The sequence below is a fragment of the Gracilinanus agilis genome, chromosome 3 (genome assembly GCF_016433145.1).
Source record: "Gracilinanus agilis isolate LMUSP501 chromosome 3, AgileGrace, whole genome shotgun sequence".
Classification (NCBI taxonomy): Eukaryota; Metazoa; Chordata; class Mammalia; order Didelphimorphia; family Didelphidae; genus Gracilinanus; species Gracilinanus agilis.
The window spans coordinates 13,623,240-13,644,712 of NC_058132.1; the positions used below are offsets into that span (position 1 = coordinate 13,623,240).

The following is a 21,473-nucleotide window of genomic DNA, read 5'->3' on the forward strand; positions in this document are numbered from 1 at the left end:
TAGCCAGGAGAAGACATGACTTAGCAGCTTCTACATGCAAGGACTGGAGGGGCTGGAATACGATATTCTCAAAGGCAAAGACTTCAAGGCTAGGATTTCAAGAATCACCAACCTAGCAAAACTGAGTAATCCAGATAAAAAGCATTTTTAAAACTTCTCCAGGTCTTTCCACCACCAGGCTTCTCCAACACAAGGCCCACTCTCGCTCCTTCCTCTCTTTCTCAATAAAGCTTATTCTCTCTCCATGGAGATAGCCCAAGTTTTCAATTCTTTGGACAAGATCCAAATTTTACTGCCCACCTCATTTCAACTAGAAAAATAAGCTGGAGAATTAGGAGGGGCAGAAGGCTGAGAAGAGAGGATAAAAGATGGTACAGGAGAGAAAGAGGAGGGACTATTCTGCCGTTATGGTACACAAACAGTGTCACTTACTTAAAGCTACCCAGCAAAACCAGTAATTCACTTGATTCAGGTGAGTTTTCAATAGCCAATCTCAATTTTCCTAAAATACAATAATCCAAATATCCATACTTTGGCCAATGGAGTCTTAAACAGTCTTTGACTAACTTTACATAATTTTTTTTAAAAACCCTTACCTTCTGTCTTAGAGTCAATACTGTGGTAGAAGAGTGGTAAGGGCTAGGCAATTTAATTTAAGTGACTTGCCCAAGGTCACACAGCTAGGAAGTGTCTGAGGCCAGATTTGAACCTAAGACCTCCCGTCTCTAGGCCTGGCTCTCAATCCACTGAGCTACCCAGCTGCCCCCTACCTTTACATAATTTAACAGAATGTGCCTTTGCCATTTCCAGCTGAACCAGCAGGCTGCATTGATTCAGAAGCTCAATAACTTTCCTAGAGGGTCTTTAAAGGAACACTGCATCTTCTTGCCCTCATTGTCACCCTTTAAAGGGACTATAAATGGGCGACCTACTGCAGGATTAATTAGGGAAGATTGCCACAAGGATCCCAGTAATGTCATGGCAAGGCCACTAGTCATCCAGTCAGGATCTCTCACTGCTATGAAAAATTACCTCTAGCCAATTACCTAAAAATATAGTCCTCAAAATGGACAAACCCTCCTTCAAAGGATTTAACCCCACAGGAGCTCCATTGTGAGGGGCCGTGTGGTTCAATTATATCCCTTGGTACTTGTTCTCTACAATGCCTCCCTACAGGACTCCCTATCACAACTTCCTCAGACACCTCCCACTTCCTTTGGAAACGATTGAGATCTAACTGCGTAATTAATAAGAATAACCACTCAGGAAGTTAAATCACTGTGTTATCTATTGATGGGGAAATGATAACAAGGTATTAGGTTTGGGAATTGGAAACCCTATTGCTTATTAGTTGGCTACTAAGCTAATTGATCAAGACTGGAGACTGCTAGGCTGGTAGAGGCTTGAGGTCTTCACCCTCTCGCTATCCCTGACCTGACCTGGCCACACAGCCAAGCCAGAGAATAGGGAAGGCTATTGATGTAGACGTGGATTGATGATCTGTGTATTCTCTCAGCTCTACTACCAATGATATTCATGGCTCACTAGCTCTCTCAGTCAAGCACAGGATATAGGTTTAGGTTCAGGCTGACCCTCTTCTTCCACCCTTCAACCACCCTTCACCTCCCTCTGCCCAGGTCTTGATCCAAAGATGTTTGCTCAAGTCTCACCTCTGAGTTCTGAGACTTCCCAACTGTAGTTCTTAGGGGTATTTATAGGGTGGGGCCAACCGACGTTTGCCCCAGCTCATGGCACCTGGAAACATTCCAAATCTGTCAACTGCCATCCCTGTCCGTCAAGGTGGCATCCATCTTATCCCAGATTAATGATTTTAACATGCATGAGGGGCAAAATCTGATCCGTGGGGGGATCGTCTTTAGGTAAAGTCCCAGACTGAAAAGTTACTACCAGAGTCCTCTGATTGTTCCTTGGTGAGTGTGGTCCCAGGGAACAGGGTGCCGAACGCAATCTTCTGGCTGATTCAGCAGTTGTCACAATAAATATGCAATTAAGAAAAACTGAGGCACAGAAGTCTAAGGATATTCTATTTTTTGTAAGGCTAGCAATTAGCAACAATAGAAGTCAAAGTCCCTTATTATTAGGGGTCTCAGAAATGACCAGTGAAAGAAGTAACTGAAAGAATGGCAGCTCACAAATGACAACTGACAGGGAAGATGCTTAATACACAGGGAGATACACTGCGAGGCACACAAACCCCACAGGGGAAAGGAGTAACAAATAAACAAATAAAGCTTCAAGGGCAATGGGAAACAGGTTGGGAGAAATAACAATAACTGCAACCTTCACAACAGCCAGGGATACTGTTAACTCTCTGGGGGTTCTTGATGGTTGGGAGAGAGAATGACAAGGAAGTTAAACAAAGTTGATGTTAATGGTGTGGTAAGGGTGGGATTGGAGGGAGAGGGGTTTCTAACTTCTAAGGGAACCAGCTGCCAGAGAATGGTAGCAGCTGGGGTGGCTTCTCCTTAGCTATCTAACAGACAGACAGCAAACTGCTTAGCCGAGTGTGACAGGGCTTTGGGAATCTTATGCAACGTCCTTGATGACTTTCAGGTGAAGATGAGACTCAGGATCACTTCTGGTCATAGCAAGACAATCCACAAGGGCTGGGGAGTACAGGACTTCCTGAAGCTGTTCACCAACTACAGGAAAGATCCCGACTCTACCTAGATCTTCCTCTTCTACCTTGTCTTGCAGATCCACCTCCTCTAGAGATCTCAATAGTCCAAGGTCTAGTTAAACTGCAGCTCCCAGCTTCACACCTCTCCTCCAAAGCAGGAAACTGTCAACTCAGGCTCTCTGGACAAACTTTTTTTTTAATATTCTGGGTTGAGAATGTTCTCAGCCAGCCAAGTTGGTCTGCCTTTACTTACTCACTACATAAGTCTATCTATAGATTATAAATTACCTATAACACCAGAGATACCGCTAAGAGTCAGGGTATCTTTTTATATAGTATAGAAGGTCATACAGGGTGCCAAAAGGATCCAGCGATCAAAACTAAACCAAAAATTGTAACTGATCTCTAATTATACTGTAGTCTTACAAAAAGACTAGGTGTTCCCTAGTCCACAATGGGGGAGAGGGGGTCACGAAGTTAGACGTCATGCTCTGAACATCCTTTAAGAAGTCCTCAACTCAGCATTTCCTGAACCAGCAGAACCAAGCGCTAGGAAAAAGCATTTCATGACCAGGTTGAAACAACCTTTATCCATCTTTTTTATCTCCTTCAAGTGACATGGTTGCTATCGAGTTTCATTTTTGGTCACTTAGCAAGTATAAGAGTCCCACACAAAATAACTGTGAATCATCCCAAGGAACTTGCTTACACTGGTTAATGCTATGATTAACAAAACTTTGAACTACCGAGCAATCAAATAATTAATAATCTATTTCACATGTCTGGCATAACATTTTACAGTTCTATCCCAGACAAAAGTACAAAATGAAATAGCACATATAAATTGAACTCAAACACATCTAGGATCAATTAATATACATCACAAAGAAACTTCCAGATTATGTATAATTTTCATATCTCAAGAAAAAAAATCATCTTGGGCAATTTCTCTACTATCTTTTATTTCTTTATTCTAAAGACATTTACATTTTAACAGTTTCTTTAGTACATCTCAGTGTTCTCATTAAAGAGATTCTTTTGGAAACCTTAAAGCTTTAGCATTTAGTTTGGATTCCATAGCAACATGCTTGGCACATTAATTAACATGATATTATTTTTACATGATGGCAATTAACATTAGCAACTAGAGGCATAAAGGAAAACAAAGTTATTTTTGTCTCTTAAAGCAGTAAACATCACCTAGTTACACAAACTAACATACTGAATCTACAGTACCCAGCAATGAAAAAGTCTTCTTTGAGCTTCCCCTATACCAGGGGTCAGCAACCTTTTTGGCCGTGAGAGCCATAAATGCCACATTTTTTAAAATGTCATTTCATGAGAGCCATACAGTGCTCACAGTGCCGCTCCTGTAACAGCACCTGAAAAAAATTGACTTTATGGCTCCTGCAGAAAGAGCCATATCTGGCCCTCAAAAGAGCCAGATATGGCTCAAGAGCCATACGTTGCCGACCCCTGCCCTACACCATTACATTCCCATCATTAATAATTAGCACAAAGTCTGTGATATCTGATGAATTGTGAAGGACATGCCAATATTTCATTAGTCAAGTTTTCCCTTCAATTTTAATTTTCTAATAAACAACACAAGTTTTTGATAAAAAGATGTTTCCTAAGAGTTGAGCTGGTGCTAAAGACTTTGTGATATTCCTTCAAACACAAGTTTTATTTTACAGTGTTTTATCCTCTCCTGATCCCTGAAAAGTGAATTGCTTTTAGAGGTTTTCTATATTTATTACATTAATATCATTTTTCACCATATGAATTCTCTGATAGCCTCCAACAGATTCCAGTGAAAGGCTTTCCCATTCTTTTTGTGGGGATTCTTCCAAGAATTTCCTGATGCTTCCCAAGGAATGAAACATATAATTCAGAGAAAACTTTTCTGATATTGAGAAGATTTTTCCAATATTAATTATAGTAGCAGGGTTTCCCTCTTTGGATTCTCTGATGTTTCCTAAGGACTGAGTTGTTAGTGAAGCATTTTTCACATACATATATGTAGTCTTTCTGCAATATGAGTTCTCTGGTTTAGAGTATGCTTCCTCTTCCTGGTTTTCTCACATTCATTACACTTACATGGTTTTGCTGTGGTATGAATTCCCTGATCTAGAATAAGGTACATCCTATGACTGAAAGTTTTCCAACATTCAAACCATACTAAAGGCTTTTTTCTGTATGAATTTTTTAGTGTGAAAAAGGTTTCTTGTTTGGTGGAAGGTTTTTCCACATTCACTACATATGGTTTCTTGCCATTATGACTTCTCTGATGTCTCTAATGTATTGAGGTATTGCTGAAGGTTTTCCCACGAAAGATTCATGATTTCTAACCAATATGAATTTTCTGATGTGCAGTAAGATTTCCTCTCAGGGCAAAGGCTTTCCTACATTGAGAACATTCAAAAGGCTTCTCTCCAGTATGAACTCTCTGATGTGGAATAAGATAACCCTTCTGACGGAAAGCTTTCCCACACCAAGTACATTTAAAAGGATTCTCTCCAGTATGAATTTTTTTGATGTGCAGTAAGGTTTCCTTTGAGAGAAAAGGCCTTCCCACATTGAGTACATTTAAAAGGTTTCTCTCCAGTATGAATTCTCTGATGTATACTAAGATTTGAGCTTTGGTGAAAAACTTTCCCACACTGAGTATATTCAAAGAGTCTCTCACCAGTATGAATTCTCTGATGTTGAGTCAGATTTTTTCAGAGTATGAAAGTTTTCCCACATTCAGTACATTCAAAAGGTATCTCTCCAGTATGAATTCTCTAATGTCGAGTTAATGATGACCTGTGGCGGAAAGCTTTCTCACATTGTGTGCACTTCACAGGCTTCCCTCCAGTATGAATTATTTTATGTCGACTAAGAGCTGCCCTGTGGCTGAAAGTTTTCTTACATTGAGTACATTCAAAAGGTTTCTCTCCAGTATGAATGATCTGATGAACATTAAGATAGTACCTTTGCTTGAAGATTTTGCCACATTTCTTACACTTTAAATCTTTTTCATCCACAGAATGGTTTTTCTCATGCAGAAATTTCTCATCACTAAACATTTCCCCACATTTAGGACATTCAAAAGGCTTCTTTCTAGTATGAATTCTCTCATATTTTTTAAGGCTGGATCTCTTCTTAAAGGCTTTCCCACATTCATACGGATGCAGAGTTTCACCACAATATGAATTCTTTGATGCTTGGCCAGCTTTCTAGGGCGGGCAAAGCCTTTCCCACATTCAGCACATTTAAAAGGCTTCTCTCCAGTATGAATTCTCTGGTGTACAGTAAGTATTTCTCTATGTGCAAAGGCTTTCCCACATTCAGAACATTTAAATGGTTTTTCTCCAGAATGAATTTTTTGATGCACAATAAATAATTGTTTACAGCTGAAAGTTTTTCCACATTCAATACATTTAAAAGGCTTCTCTCTGGTATGAATCCTTTGATGGTCAGTAAGCTTTCCCCTATAGGGAAAGGCTTTCCCACAGTCATTACAGGTATATAGATTTTCTCCGGTGTGAATTCTCTAATGCACAATAAGTGATATCCTATGCCTAAACATTTCCCCACATTCAGTACATTTAAAAGGCTTCTCTCCAGTATGAATTCTCTTATGGACATTAAGATAGCACTTCTGCTTGAAGGCTTTCCCACATTCATTACACACATAAGATTTCTCTGAAGCATGAGTTCTCTGATGGTTATAACAAGAGGCCTTTAGTTTGAAGATTTTGTCACACTCAATACATTTATATGGCTTCTCTCCAGTATGAATTTTCTGATGAACAGTAAGATTTCCTTCGAGGGAAAAGGCTTTCCCACATTCAGTACATTTAAATGGTTTTTCTCCAGGATGAATTCTTTGATGTTTCATAAGTAGGCCCCTATGGGGAAATGCTTTCCCACAGTCATTACATTTGTATAGTTTTTCTCCAGTATGAATTTTCTGATGCATAATAAACAATGTCCTTTGGGTGAACCTTTTCCCGCATGCATTACATTTAAAAGGCTTCTCTCCATTATGAATTTTTTGATGTTCTATAAGATACCACCTCTGCTTGAAGGCTTTCCCACATTCATTACATTTATAGGGTTTCTCTTTAGTATGAATTCCCTGATGAATTCTGAGTCCTGAATTATAACTAAAAGTTTTCCCACAAATATTACATATATAGGGTTTCTCTCTAGTCAGAGAATGAATTTTCTGATGTTCATAAAAAGAGTACTTCAGCTTGAGGGTTTTCCCACATTTATTACACTTATAAGGTTTCTCACTGCTGTGTATTCTCAGGTGGTTCCTGAGTATTGAGTTGTTGGTGAAGGATTTCCCACATTCTTTACATTCATATAGTCTCTCTGCAGTAGACATTCTATTGACTTCAATAAGATCTGAGTGGTAACTAGAAGGCTTCTTGCATTTACTATACTTACAAATAGAATAAGGAATTTGATTACATTTATTTTGGTATGAAAATTGCTTGACATCCTTATCAAGTATATCATATCTATGGAGAATTTTTTCCTGTTGGAACTCTGCGGTGGAGCAATGAGTGACACAAGATGAAACCTCCTCCCAAATGTATTACATTCTTGAAAAGTCAGTCTATCGTTATTTTTTGGTGAATTATTGTTACTTTCTTGAATTGTTTATTCCACTGACCTTTTTCCTTCTTAGACCAGATATTGTATTCCCAGGCTCCTTCCAGTTAGGAAGCAAAGGGATCGTTCTCTGTGATTACATCCTTTGATGACTCTCTCAGAGAAATATCCTCCTTTAGTGTTGACTCCAAGTTGTCACATCCCATCTTCAGAATAACAGAATCTGGAAAAAAAAAAACAAAAAAGTATCACAATTCCTAGTTCTCCGTGTGGCAACAAAAGAAATTGCTTATATTAAATTTATGATTCTGACTTCTCCTGAGCAAAAAAGATAATCAACCTGAGAAGAGCATAAACACTGTTAAGAGGGAATTGAAGTCTAAGACATATGAGGAGCTAGGAAAAGATTCTAGAGTACTTAAAGCATTTGAAAATGCATTCAAGGAAAAACTGTTAGTATTTGGGGGAGAAAGGCTTAAATGTTTAGAAAGGAAAAAAACAGGAAATTTGAGAAATCCATAGACTATTAATAAGTCTGGTGACTAGTCTATTTCAAAGTTGGGGAATTCATTAAATAGTAGTTTGGAAGATCCAAGAAAAGAAAATAATTCATCCCTAAGATCCCAGTAAGGGCTGAATATAAGCAAATTTCTTAAGAGTACCAATTGGACAGAGATGCAACCTGTGATTTCATTAGGGAAGTCCTGTGTTAAGGAACAGCTACTAATGCAAATCAGGTCCTTCTCTACAAATCACAGGGAAGCAGATTTAGGCTCAATATAAAAATGAGAAAGAACATTAATGTTGTCTCCAAATGGAACTCTTTCACCAAATGAACTGCCATTGCTAGAAGCATTCCAATAGGATAAATGGGAATGTTAAAAAAACAAAAATTCCTATATGTTATAACAAGGTTGTAATGTGGATCTGGAGCAGGGTTAATTATGGGTATTGAATCTTATGTGAGACACTTAAGATATGATAGTGAACCCAAAAGGATCACCCACTGCAGTAGTTGTCTGAATATGTTGAATCTGCTAATCCCAAACTCCAGAGGATAACAGTATCCCCAGGGCTACCAGCTAAGCAAGAAATCTATTGTTAGAATTGTACATTTATTTATACTCAATTGAAGCCCTGTGCCTTTGGATAATGCTTGAGATTGATCGCGGATTGATCAGTGTTTCTGCAAGATGTAATACTCCTCTTCCCTCAAATTATCCCAAGATATGATTCACTAGAGCCCTAGGATTCTTGATGAAGTTCAAATCTGATGTAAGTTTAAGATTATTTATTACTATAGACTTAGGGAAGGAGGAGTAGGATAATGGCTGGGAGAAAGGGAACAGGAAGTCCTAAACTAATTAAAGCTAATGATATTATTGATAATCTTTGAAAGTACTATTGATCAGGTTTGAAAGATAATAGCCTGCTTGGGCCACAGGCCCAACCTAAATCAAGGTTACTCTGCTGATTAAGATGTTATTGTTCTTGGTAGTGAAATTCAGGAACAGGGATTGATGAAGTAGATTTGTAGTTGGTTGCTGGTTGAATAAAGCTCACTTAAGGCCTACCCAAACCACCCTTCAACCCAATATCTGAATTCTGAGATCAAATGGCTCCAAATTCCTGGCTTTTATACCCAAGCCTAATTGCCCTTAGCTCCTGCCAAGCTCCTGCCAAGCTTGGTTCATTCCACATTCTAAGAAGGTAACTGTCCGTCATCCTGACTTCAACATGGATGTCAAATATATTATTACATATATTGGGTAGGATGTTGTACTAGATAATCGTTAAGGGCCCTGAGATTCTATGATCTGAAGTCTTCTTTATGCATCACAGTAGTATTCCAGAGCATATGAGAAGTACAAATAAAGGAAGGTGAGCCTTCTACTAACTCACACACAATGGGCTGCTCTCTCCTGCCCTCTGAAACACCTCAGTACAGCACATCCCTTTTCCTTATGTGGAAGTTGGGACAGTTCTGGACTCCCTGGCTGACAACAAGAAAAAGAATAGGCATCACAGCTGTTTGAGGAGCAAAAAGGGAGGCTTTTAAGAGTTGCCTCATATGTAGGGAAAACAAAACACTGAGTGGACTCACAGGTATTTGGGGGAGAAGAAAAGGATATATGTGAAAAGAGATGGTGAAGGAGAAATATCAAGAGAATGAACAGAGATGAGGGAGGCAATCTGACATCAGAATACAGGCTCTGATTATCTCATACCTGAATTACTCTTCCAATTTAAAATCTCTGGAAACCACATCTTAATTTCATTATCATTTGTTGTTATGATTAAAAATATGGAGCCAGCCCAGAGCCAGACTTCACATTCCCCCAAGTCTGTGGATCCAGGAAAAAGTCTCTTCCTGTCCTCTCCATCAGTTTATGCTCTTTGTTCCTTTCCCAATACTCTCTGACTGAAGGACTGACACCTCAATTAGGATAAGTAGTGGGTCTTCCAGACACTAGAATAACCTGGCCTATAGAATGGCTGCACAGCCCATGTACACTTTTCTACATATGGTTCTGCCTAGATCATTTAATTACTTTACCACTTCAAAGAATTATTTACATAAATTATTCCCATAAATTCTCTCCTTAATTTCTATTATATCCTCCTCCATTTGCAACTCCTCCTCAGTCATATCTTTGTAACTTTGTGTTACCTCCTCTAACCCATAATTCATAATATCTTCTGCACCCATTTTGTTCTTCTCACATTCCTTTGCTACACCATTATCACTGCCTTTCTTTTTTCTTGCAACAACTGCTTTCTCTAAGGCTGCTTCCTTGGTTCATAATGTACGAGGTCTAGCACCTTGGGACAGGTATTCTTCCATTTTTGACAAGCTTGGGGACCTACTAAACTTGGCACAATCACGGTCACAACATCTGGCCTTAACCTTATCACTGTATCTACTATTGTTGTCCCTGTTGTTATTATTGTTGGTGTTATTATTGTATCTGGAATTGTAGTGTGTATTCCTCCTGTTGTTATTGTTATTATTCCTGTTTCCAAAGTTAATCTGTGACTTATATCTACAATCCCGTACCACGTGGCCAATTTTTGAACACAGGAAACATCTCTTAATTTTGTTGTTAACACTGCCACTAGATTGTCTAGGCCTGCTTTGGCTCCTCTGATTGGTGGACATCAGAGCCATATTTTTTATTTCTTCTACCTCCCTGGCCTTCTGAGCTTCCCTCAATTGCTTTTTAAGCTCAGCAATCTCTCGATCTTTTTCAGAGTTTCTAGATGTTTTAGAGTCACTATCCTTTGAGTGGCATAAGCTGCTGTCTTTCTCAATTCCTCAATGGGCATGGTCTCCCATTGTGGGCAATGCAGTCTAAAATATGTTTGTAATTTTGACTCCCTCTTACAAATTGCCTCCTGATATGCTGAATGTTGTCTTCAGCAGTCATGTCCCTGAACCCTAGAATAGTCTCTCCAGCTTCCAACAGTCTGTCTAGATATAAGCTTGGATGTTCCTCCTCCCCCTGCTTTAACTTTTCAAATGAGCCCCATGCATTTGATCGTTTGGCATGGAGTCTCATCGCCTCTGCCAAGTCCTCCCTGCATCTCCTGAGATATGTCATGTTTTCATGAGATGACAGCTCTAGATCTAGATGTTGCTCAGGCCATGATGCTAGGTTGGGATTATTCCTTGTTTCTGCCAGAAATTTAGCTTTTTCACTCGGGGTAAATAGTTCTGTTAATAAGAGTTCCACATCTTCAAAATTTGGATTATACAGCCTGACTGCCCGTTTGAATTCTTTTATCGCCTTATGTGGATTTTCAAAGAACTGGGGGAACCTCCTTTTTAAAATCTCTAGATCCCCTCCAGTAAATGGTTTATATCCTTTAACATGTATAATCCCAGCATCCGGTTGTACTATTGTTCTGTCTGTAATAGGAAGTATTGTTACAGGAGCTGACTCTGCCCCTGCAACTTCTTGCTTTTCTGGGTTGTCTTTTTTAATCTCTTGTTGTTTTTTACCCCCTTTCTTAGTTGTGACCGTGCTTTCTATGATTTCCAGCTGCATAATTGTCCTAGCATCAAGTTCTTTCCCTTCCCTTATTTGTTTGTTAATTTCTATTAGTGTTTTCATATACTCCAACATTTTTTCCATAGCCAGGTCAGTAACCTTAGTGTTTCCAAAAGTAAAAGCCAGTATCTTCGTTAAAATCATTAGGGCTCCATATCCAGTGGCAGTCATGGCTATGCCTGTTGGTACATAAGCCAATGCCTCTCCAAGTGTAATTGTTAGCCATAGATAAGTGTCATAAAATTCTATTATTGATCTAAAAAATTGGGGTACAGTGACAAACCAAAATGTAGCACAGGTTTGCCAAATCCCATAAATTAAAACAGCAGAGCACCCCAAGGTAACAATTGCTCTGTTTAACATGTCAGCCATCTTATCTCTTCTCTACTAGGTTCTATAGTACAAATCCTAGGCTGGCTGGCCAAAACTGTTATGATGATAATAACAGATAGTTTGGAGAAGCAGATAAATGTTTTCAGGGCCAATATATAGCTTTAAGTCAAGAGCCAGAGATTGACAGGCCACAATCTGGAAAGGAGGGGGTAAAACACTCCTGATTCTCAAACCCCTCCCCCTCTAGCTGCTTCTGCTTTAGTTGGTAATGAAGACAGGAATAAGATTCTTCTGGTAAGTTTCTCTTATGGCTGAAACCCCAATAATGTTCCTTTTCTTTATATTCCTCTCAGGTCAGTTAGAGGAGATATAACAGTTAGCTATTTAACTGTTGAGGGCAGAAGAGATTTTAAACTGGCAGCCAACAGGATTCAAACTAAATATACAGACTGAATTGTAAGTATCTTCCCAAATAATTATCAGGCACAGATTTTAAGGTAAAAAGTTATATTAGGAGTTAACAAGGAAAATTATAGAAATCAATGAAGGGTTTAGGATAAAGGAAAGGTGACCCTGAACTGTTAAATTGATGCCCCCTTCCCCCTCTTCACTGGAGGAGAGGAAGCATTTAACTAAAACTGGCTCTCTTGCTATTGATAAATATTTTACTCTCTAATCACTAAGTAATTATATAATTATATTAATGAAGAATAGTAATGACAAATAGGCTAACCCTATGAGTAGAAATCACTAGCTTATACTACAATGGTTTCTCAGGAGAAACCCCAAGTCAGGAGAATCAAGCAGAGTGTCTGCTCACATCCAATCCCACAAATTAACTGTCTTCAACCCTTCTCAACTGCCCCTCACCCAAAGTTCTCCAGGGGGGTCCTCTGGAATTCTGGGTGAGGCTCTCCCTGTACCTTTGCAGGGATTCCATGCTTTGCATCTGCACACAACAGGTTCTGCCTAGATCATTTAATTACTTTACCACCTCAAAGAATTATTTACAGATGAGTCATTCAAAGGCCCCCACAATGAGGTCCATGCTACACATTTTCCTTATGACTTCTAGGGATGAAGCTTTCATTTCAGGAAATAAAAAATGAAAGCATATGAGGGATGTTCTTTGTGTTTAATGGTCTCAGAACTTTCTTCTCAATTAAGTAGGGGCCCTTGAAAAGAGATCATTTCCATTTCAAAGGCGTTCAACTGAGAAGCTCATTTACTGTTTCTTTTTTTTTTTTTAACATTTAATAATATTTATTTTTTAGGAAAGTTAACATGGTTACATGATTCATGCTCTTACTTTCCCCTTCACCCCCTGCCCATGGCCGATGCACATTTCCACTGGTTTTAACATGTGTCATTGATCAAGACCTATTTCCAAATTGTTGATAGTTGCATTGGTGTGGTAGTTTCGAGTCTACATCTCCAATCATGTCCACCTCAACCCATGTATTCAAGCAGTTGCTTTTCTTCTGTATTTCCACTCCTGCAGTTCTTCCTCTGAATGTAGGTAGCGTTCTTTTCCATAAATCCCTCAGAATTGTCCTGGATCATTGCATTGCTGCTAGTACAGAAGTCCATTACATTCGATTGTACCACAGTGTATCAGTCTCTGAGAATAATGTTCTTCTGGCTCTGCTTCTTTCGCTCTGCATCAATTCCTGGAGGTCTTTCCAGTTCACATGGAATTCCTCTAGTTCATTATTCCTTTGAGCTCAATAGTATTCCATCACCAGCATATACCACAATTTGTTCAGCCATTCCCCAATTGAAGGGCATACCCTCATTTTCCTCATTTACTGTTTAGAAAGAAACTCATCAGCCTGGTCTTCACTCACACACCTGGACAAACAACTTGTAGGATTTCTGATTCTGATATCCATGGTCCTTCCCCTCGCTCCAGCTGGGATATCACATCTGGTTTAAAAACTGGAAACCCTGATCATGTGAAAAGACATGGAAATCATTATAAACACAGACCCAGTTTAGAATTCTGAGCACCATAGATTCTCAGAGTTGAAAAGGACCACACGGGCCATCTAAACTAAATCATAATTCTACTTACAACATATCCAATAGGTACTCATTGAATGCTTTTTGAAGGCCTATTCTAGAAGAAATTATTATCTCTGCTACATTTCTAGAAAGTTCTAATTGTTAAGACCTTTTCATTTAACTTGGGTCAGACTCTGCCTCTCTATGGTCTTTACCTAATGCTTCTAGCTCTGTCCTGAGGTTAAACCGAAACATTCAAATCTTTCTCCACAGAAAGCCACTCACCTAGAAGGGATAGCTATCATGTCCGACCTCCTCAAAGCTGATCCCAAATCTCCTCTTCTCTATACTATACATGTCCAGCCCCATCAACCACTGCTAGGTGCCTCACTATCCAAGATGTTCTCCTCTCCAAGTCCAATTTTAGTGATTTCTGTCTGAAAATTAGGCATTAGGAATTGAAAACAATCTTCTAGATGAGGCCAGACTAGGGCATCATAAAATGATGATCATATATCCAATCAACAGAATCATGGTCATCATAGAAGCCTGGGGCATTTCATTAGAACCACTTCCTATCAAGGAGACACCAAAACATGAATGAATAATTACTTTTCAGGTCTAATTGTAGACTTCCCTTACCTAAGAAAGTTCTTGTTTATGGATAAATAAGGAGCAAGTCTCCACCATGCCACTAACAAAGGCCAGCCCAATGAGATGCCTTATGACCCTGAAGTAAATTACTTTACCTTGAAAGCTGGCTGACCTTCAAAACCTGAGGTTTAAGAAAGGTTTCATACAGAAATTATTACAATTTAACATTCACTTTCCACAGAAGGAAAATTAGTTCATCTGACAAACTTTTTGCTAAGATTGTGGGAACTTTTCATGTCCTCAATCTGTCTGATAAATGAGTTTAGGGTAGAACTTTTGATGAAAGAAAAGAAGATGGGAAGATGTACTTTCATGAATACACAAAGCTGTCATAAAAAAAGTATTTCTTAAAAATAGGTGGCAGTAACCTTTCATTTTAAATGGCTGAGCATCTCCTCACATTACATCTATTTTTCAATATAGCTACACATGAAGCCCAGCAGTCAAGCACCAAAGACACCCCATAATCCTAAACAAATGATAATACAAAGGTACTCCAGTGGCCGGATTCTGAATTACAGAGCAAAGTTGTTCTTACCCAAGGAGACATGGTTCTTATAGTTTTCCAGCATCACCTCTCAGTACAAATCCCTCTGTGCTGAGCCCAGTTGTCTCCATTCTTCTTGAGTAAAGTCCACAGTGACATCCTTGAATGTTACTGATTCCTGAAATAATAAAACTGATTACTGTTCCTCCTCTCCTATTTATTCAAACCATGAAGAGAGAAATGAAGGTGGAAGAATGGGTTCCCACAATGTTGAGAGTCAGCATTTTTTATCAGATATTTGTTAAGCAGCCATTTGCTATAGCCTGACTTTAGATGCAGAAGCATCATAAAAGTTTTTTGTTATTATTTAAATGGACCTAGAATGGGGATTTTCTTAACCTCTCATTATCATGGATCCATTGGGCAATCTGTAGAAATCTAGAAATGTCTTCTAAAAACCATCTCTTTAAATAACTGAAGGAAAAGCTAAATTTCAGGTAACAGTATACATAAAAATGTGGCTTTTTTCTGATTCAAGTTCACAGCCTCATTGAGGAGTTCTGACCAAGGACTCTTTAGGGAACTGCTGACCAGAGTAAACAGCCCCTCACTGATGGTATCATCATTGGAAGGGTATCATCAGATGGTATCTACTCATCTAGAACAACTAGTATTGAAGAAATCAGTTTGAAAGAGTTCAAGACTGAGTGGAAATCCCAGACACTGGTCCCGGAGAGACTCAGATCAAAAGAGATGGTATATGTAGAGTGCTTGAAAACCCTAAAATACCAGGTAAGGATTGCCTATTACTGGAGGCAGCTGGGTGGGTCAGTGGATTGAGAGCCAGACCTAGAGATGGGAGGTCCTAGGTTCAAACCTGGCCTCAGACACTTACCACTGTGTGACCCTGGGCAAGTCACTTGACCCCCATGGCCTAGCCCTTACCATTCTTCTGTCTTGGAGCCAATACACAGTATTGATTCCAAGACAGAAGGTAAGGGTTTAAAAAAAGGAAAAAAAAAAGGATTGCCTATTACTCATAGATGTTAAAAGTCTTGGTGGATGGGCTTAACAAGGGGAACTGCCAAGCTTCAAACCCATCAGTGAGTTAGGAGGATGGATGTCTGTCCCAAGCATGTGAAGACTTCCCCTGGTGGAATGGGAGGATGAGAACGATTCCTTCCAATAGCCATGAAGGCAGCTGAAGCAAACATGGTGGACTGCTTAAAGCCTGGTCAATCATCCACTCATCCAGGAAGCTGTCAGTCATCTTAACTTTCATCCTGCCCCTGGACTTGGATGACTCTTAAACAGAGAGAGTGAGGCAGAAGACTCTGTCTCACATAAATCCAACTTACAAGCAACACAAAACATCACCCTTGGGAATGTCATTGTTGGTCCTTTTCGAAAACAAGTAACGACAATAATTAAGTAATATTATTAAAAGGAAGAAATTTCTTTTGGTATTATCTTTCTCTCAAAATCTATAACTCTTCTCTTCCCAAATAAAAGCTCTCTGTGGTACCAAATAACTATATAGTAAAGCAAGAAAAATCATCACACTTGTCATAATAATATATGTAATCCTAGAGTTAATGGTTCATTGAATGTTTTTTTGCATGTAGGATGAAATTCAATTCCAAATTTTTCTGGTTCTGGGAATTATTCTTGAGGTTGTTCAATTTCTGTCCAGTTCTTAAACATGTGTTAAAACCGAGTATTGGTTCTAAGGCAGAAGAGTGCTAACTTATCATCAGCAACGCAATGACCCAAGACAATCCCAAAAGGACTCATGATGAAAAACGACGGCTCTTCCCAGAGAAAGAACTGGTGGGTGTTGGAATCCAGACCAAACGATGCCATGTTTCACTTTATTCCTTCATTTTCTTGGTTCAGGTTTTCTTCCACTAAAGGATTGACATGGAAAAATATTTTACATGATTTCACATGTAAAATCTGTATCTGATTCCTTACTGTCAGGCTGGAGAAAGGGGAAGGAGGGAAGGAGAAAGGGAGAAAATTTAGGATTCCAAAATGTTTTAAGTGTTAAAAATTGCTTTTAAATGTAATTGAGGAAAAAATAAAATCTTATCAGGAGAGTTCTGGTGCCTGAAGAGGGATTTTCATGAACTCTCTTTTGTCTTGATTAGTCGCTAAGGAAGGGCTCATTTGTTCAGGCAGTTGTTGTCCTGCTTCTCCTTTCCTCGGGTCCCCTTTTGGTGCTTTACCCTGGGTTTACTCTGTTTGCCCACTTGGGGGAGGAAACCACATTGTAAATGGAATGATAATGATGAACACCCTGGGGCCTCAACAGGCAAACTTTTGGAACTTTTTAGGGACCTGTGCCATGCCTCCACCTCCCCACACTGGGAGCCAGAGCCCGCCCCCCATGGCCTGTCATGCCCCACCTCATGATTGCTTTCAGGGACATGGCCCCGAGGATACCAGAATAAGCCACTAGAACAGGGGTCGGCAACCTTTTTGGCCATGAGAGCCATAAACGCCACATTTTTTAAAATGTAATTTTGTGAGAACCGTGCAGTGCTCACAGTGCCGCTCCTGTAACAGCATCTGAAAAAAAAAGCAAAGCTTTAGCTGTAATTGGTCCACGTAAAGTGGAAGGAAGGCACAAGAAGTAACAAAAGGAATGGTCTTTGAGTTAGAGGATAAACATCAGCATTCCCTTCCTGGAGGTGAGGAGGTTCCCAGTGCAATTTCTACCCAGTGCTATGAGTCATAGTGAAAGGAAAAGAGTCAATGAGCCAGCCCTTAGCAAAGCCCTTAGTGGGTGAGCCTGGGGATATTTAGTAAAAGTGAAAAGGCTGAGGCTAGAACCCAGGGCATGTGATTTCCTGGAAGCCTCAGGCATTTGATAGATCCCCAGCTAGGGGCTGGGATTTTCTTCACAAACCCAGGAGAAGCCCTGCTACCTATTTTGGGATTTGATGCAAGAGCTGGGAGTCCATATATTCAGCCCTTCCAGTTTTACTCAGGTGGGGGTGGATAGGATGGTTCCCTGGGGACCCTCCCATTGAGGTGTTAGTAGATCCCTCTGTTTGGGGCAGGGTATGTGATTTCTTCATCTTTCTTTGAAGGATTAGGGAAGATCTGATTAGTGTATTCCTTCAGGATTTGGGGAAATGGGACTCAGTCCTAGATTTGCTATTTTAATTAGGGTCAGTGCAATCTGGAGGGGTTGAACCCAATTAATTCTTTGCTTACAAAAGGAGGACTGTTACCCTTCCTATTCACACAATAAGGGTGTCTACAAAGACTAAAAGGTCTTTCTATCTTTTTGGGGGTGATCATGGGTAGACTCTATCACCATATTGAGGGGAGTGGCCTATGCTGCTTCCCTGCTCAGCTCCTGGGGAGGTGGAGGGGAGCAGCCACACCTGGGGCTCAGCCAAGCAGCCCTGCTCAGCTAAGCGGGGCTCCTTCAGAGGCTAGAATGCTCCACCCCCTGCCTTTGGGGGCAGGGCCAGCCTCTCAGCCAGCCACACCAGGAGCCTGCATGTGCCCATGGAGAGGCCTCTGCGTGCCATCTTTGGCACATGTACCATAGGTTTGCCATCACAGTCCTAGGGTACGTTTAGGTCAAAATTTGTCCTTTTTGCCTAGACTCTAAGGAGGGCAGTGATTGTGGAGATGGAACATTGTTTGAACCTAGTCCTGAGTGAATGGAAAACTGCCCCCTCCCCCAACCACCTGCTGTCTAGAGACCCCAACCAAAGGCCCTAGGTTATAGCTAAAGATCCATGTGAGGAATTTTCCCGTAATTGCGAATCTAAGCAGCCCCTGTGTCTTATCTGAAAGGTGGCCCCATTCTAATGAACTAATTATTGTTTTCATGTTTTGTTTTGTTTTTTTAACCCTTACCTTCTGTTTTGGAGTCAATACTGTGTATTGGCTCCAAGGCAGAAGAGTGGTAAGGGTAGGCAATGAGGGTCAAGTGACTTGCCCAGGGTCACACAGCTAGGAAGTGTCTGAGGTCAGACTTGAACCCAGGACCTCCCATCTCTAGGCCTGTCTCTCAATCCACTGAACTACCCAGCTTCCCCCTTTCGTGTTCTTTTGATTGTGTGCAGCTACTTGGCAGGGTTTGTGGAATGTTTCAGTCTCCATCAAAATTGTTTTTTTTATTTGTTTGCTTATTCTTCCAGCCTACTTTCTGATTTCTGATTTGATATTACAGCTGGGTTCTACTTCTGGAGGGAAAGTCTGAGCTGGTCCTGTTGCTCCTTTTTTGGGATAATGAGTATGATGTTATTTCAGGATTTCAGGGATAGGCTGGGGCCTTGCTAGCTTTACATATTCCCCAAGTGGTCTGCTCCAGGGATAAGTCTGCTGCTCTCTTGGATTGTGCTCTGCAAGTTCCTGGCTAGGTTTGGGTCTGAGCAACAGAAAAATGCTATTGAGTTCAGCCCCATCAGCTACCTGGAAAGCTCTGCTGGTTCTGAGTCAGAGCTGCCAGCTCTTCTTTGGTCTGGGTTTTCTGCCCTGCTTATTCCTCTGCAGGCTGGGCACCATCCTGGAACTAAGCCCTTTATCCGCTCCTGTGTTTTGTACACCTCTGCTTCTTTCTTCTAAATTGACTTCCTGCCTCTGGAAATGTCACCTTGAGTCCAGCTCCCCTTCTCAATTTGCCCTAGCCTGAGGGGTTGTAGCAACAAAGCTGCCAGGTGTGAACTAGTCTAGTGCACAGCCTCAAACAGCTTCTACAGTATTGGTTGAATGTCAATACAATTCACTTATATGTGGGAAGCCGTTCTATGTATTAAAGCCTTTGGAGAAATAGGATCAAATTTAGGGCNTGTGGGAAGCCGTTCTATGTATTAAAGCCTTTGGAGAAATAGGATCAAATTTAGGGCCTGTTATCTGGATTCCCTAAGTGACCAATCCAGGCTGAGGCAGTCTTTGTGTTTGGTCCTGGTCACCTGAGCCCCAAAAGGCTCTGGTACCAGCAGGTAGGTTAATCCAAAATCAACTTGATCCCTCCAAGAGGCTATTAGGAGTCATTTAGAGAAACAGAGTCTGTAACAGATATTTTATCTGGATCCCATTACAAAATCATCGGCAAGTAAAACTGTGCGTATGATTTTTCTGCACTGCATGTCAGGAATGCAGACAGAATGGGCCATCTAAGATAAAAATCTGAGGCTCCTCTTTTGACTCAGTTTTGATCCCCACCTTTTTTACAATTTTTATTGGAGAGCTTTGAAGTGGCAGACCAGCATCTACTGAGTTAATGATTGCTCTCCTTGACAATTAAGAAGCCTGAACCCTAACAAACATTACTTAGATAAGTATGGCGCTTTTAGTCTTGACTTTATTTGTCCAGGTGCCTATAATCCTGGAAGATAGAACTCAATAAGTGAGCATCTCCATAAAAATATTTCCTCTCCCAGAATTATCCCTACTAATTGATGGTTGGAATTTGGCCATTGTCTTGGTACTTATACCTTTACTCTTTAGACTTTAATGGGTTATGTATGATCTGTTACCCCTTCATAGCTGTGTTCTTTGTTTGAAACCAGTATATAATAAACTCCCAAGCCCACAGACTTTGGAACAGCATGGGCTAACCACTAGTCTAGTTGTTCTCATTTTCTTTCTCCTGCTTTAACCATCCTATGCCACCACGCCGCTCAGGACCCCAAAAAATCATATAGAGGCATGGCCCCCTATACTTATAAATCCATCTGGTCCTGAGGTCATCCCCCTCTCTCTCCCCTTCCCTCTGGGTTCTTTCTTTTTAGGTGTTGCCTTCCCCCATTAGAGTATAAGTACATTGAGGGCAGAGTCGGACCTTTCTGTTTATATCTGTATCCCCAACTTGGCACAGGACCCAGCATAGAGGAAGTATTCATACCTCCTCGGTGCCCCCTGCCCGTTGGGACCCTCCCTCCCTCTGATTAAAGAGAATGGAGGGTGGATATCAGGGGGCACCTTCCAGATCCTCCGTGTCTAGAGCAGGGGTCGGCAACGCATGGCTCTCGTATCTGGCTCCTTCGAGGGCCAGATGTGGCTCTTTCTGCAGGAGCCATAAAGTCCATTTTTTTTCAGGCGCTGTTAGAGGAGCGGCACTGTGAGCACTGTACGGCTCTCACGAAATGACATTTTAAAAAATGCGGCGTTTATGGCTCTCACGGCCAAAAAGGTTGCCGACCCCTGCTCTAGAGGATGCCCAGGACAACCAACTCTTCATTTCCAGGCCAGCTCCAGGACTTCATGATGTCTCCACGCCACCTTTCAGCCAGTCACACGGGCTTACAACTTATCCGCCCCCTCCTCATGCTTTCTAAACCAACAGCCTCCGTGTCCCACCCATCGCCAATTCCTGTCAATTCTGCTTTCATAACATCTCATAGGAACACCCCATTCTCCCTTCTAACACTGCTGCGGCCATGGTTTGGGCCTTTATAACTTCACACCTTGAAATACCCTTCTGGTTGTCTTCCTATCTCAGCTGTCTAATTAATATTCTTAAAACACAGATCCGACAATTTTTGTCCTCCAAACCTCTTTCAATAAAGTCTGGGTTCGATTCCTTTTATAGTTTCTATTCCTTTTTTTTTTAATTTAAAGGTAAAAACAATTTTTAACAATTGTTTTCTGACCTTTTGCAATCAGATTTCTCTCCCTTTCTCCCTCCCATCCTCTCTCCCCAGACAGGAAACAATATGATATA

General features: G+C 40.6%; 1 protein-coding gene across 1 annotated transcript in view; it reads right to left on the minus strand.

The window, feature by feature from the left end:
- Positions 1 to 5,427: 5,427 nt before the first annotated feature.
- LOC123240757 (zinc finger protein 658B-like) overlaps positions 5,428 to 21,473 on the minus strand; it is an 85,252-nt gene continuing 69,206 nt past the window's right edge. The window contains exons 8-9 of the mRNA XM_044668469.1: positions 7,393 to 7,475; positions 5,428 to 5,862 (exon numbers count right to left, since the gene is read on the minus strand). Of these exons, the coding sequence (XP_044524404.1) occupies positions 5,428 to 5,862; positions 7,393 to 7,475 (518 nt within the window). The remainder of the gene's footprint in view (positions 5,863 to 7,392; positions 7,476 to 21,473) is intronic.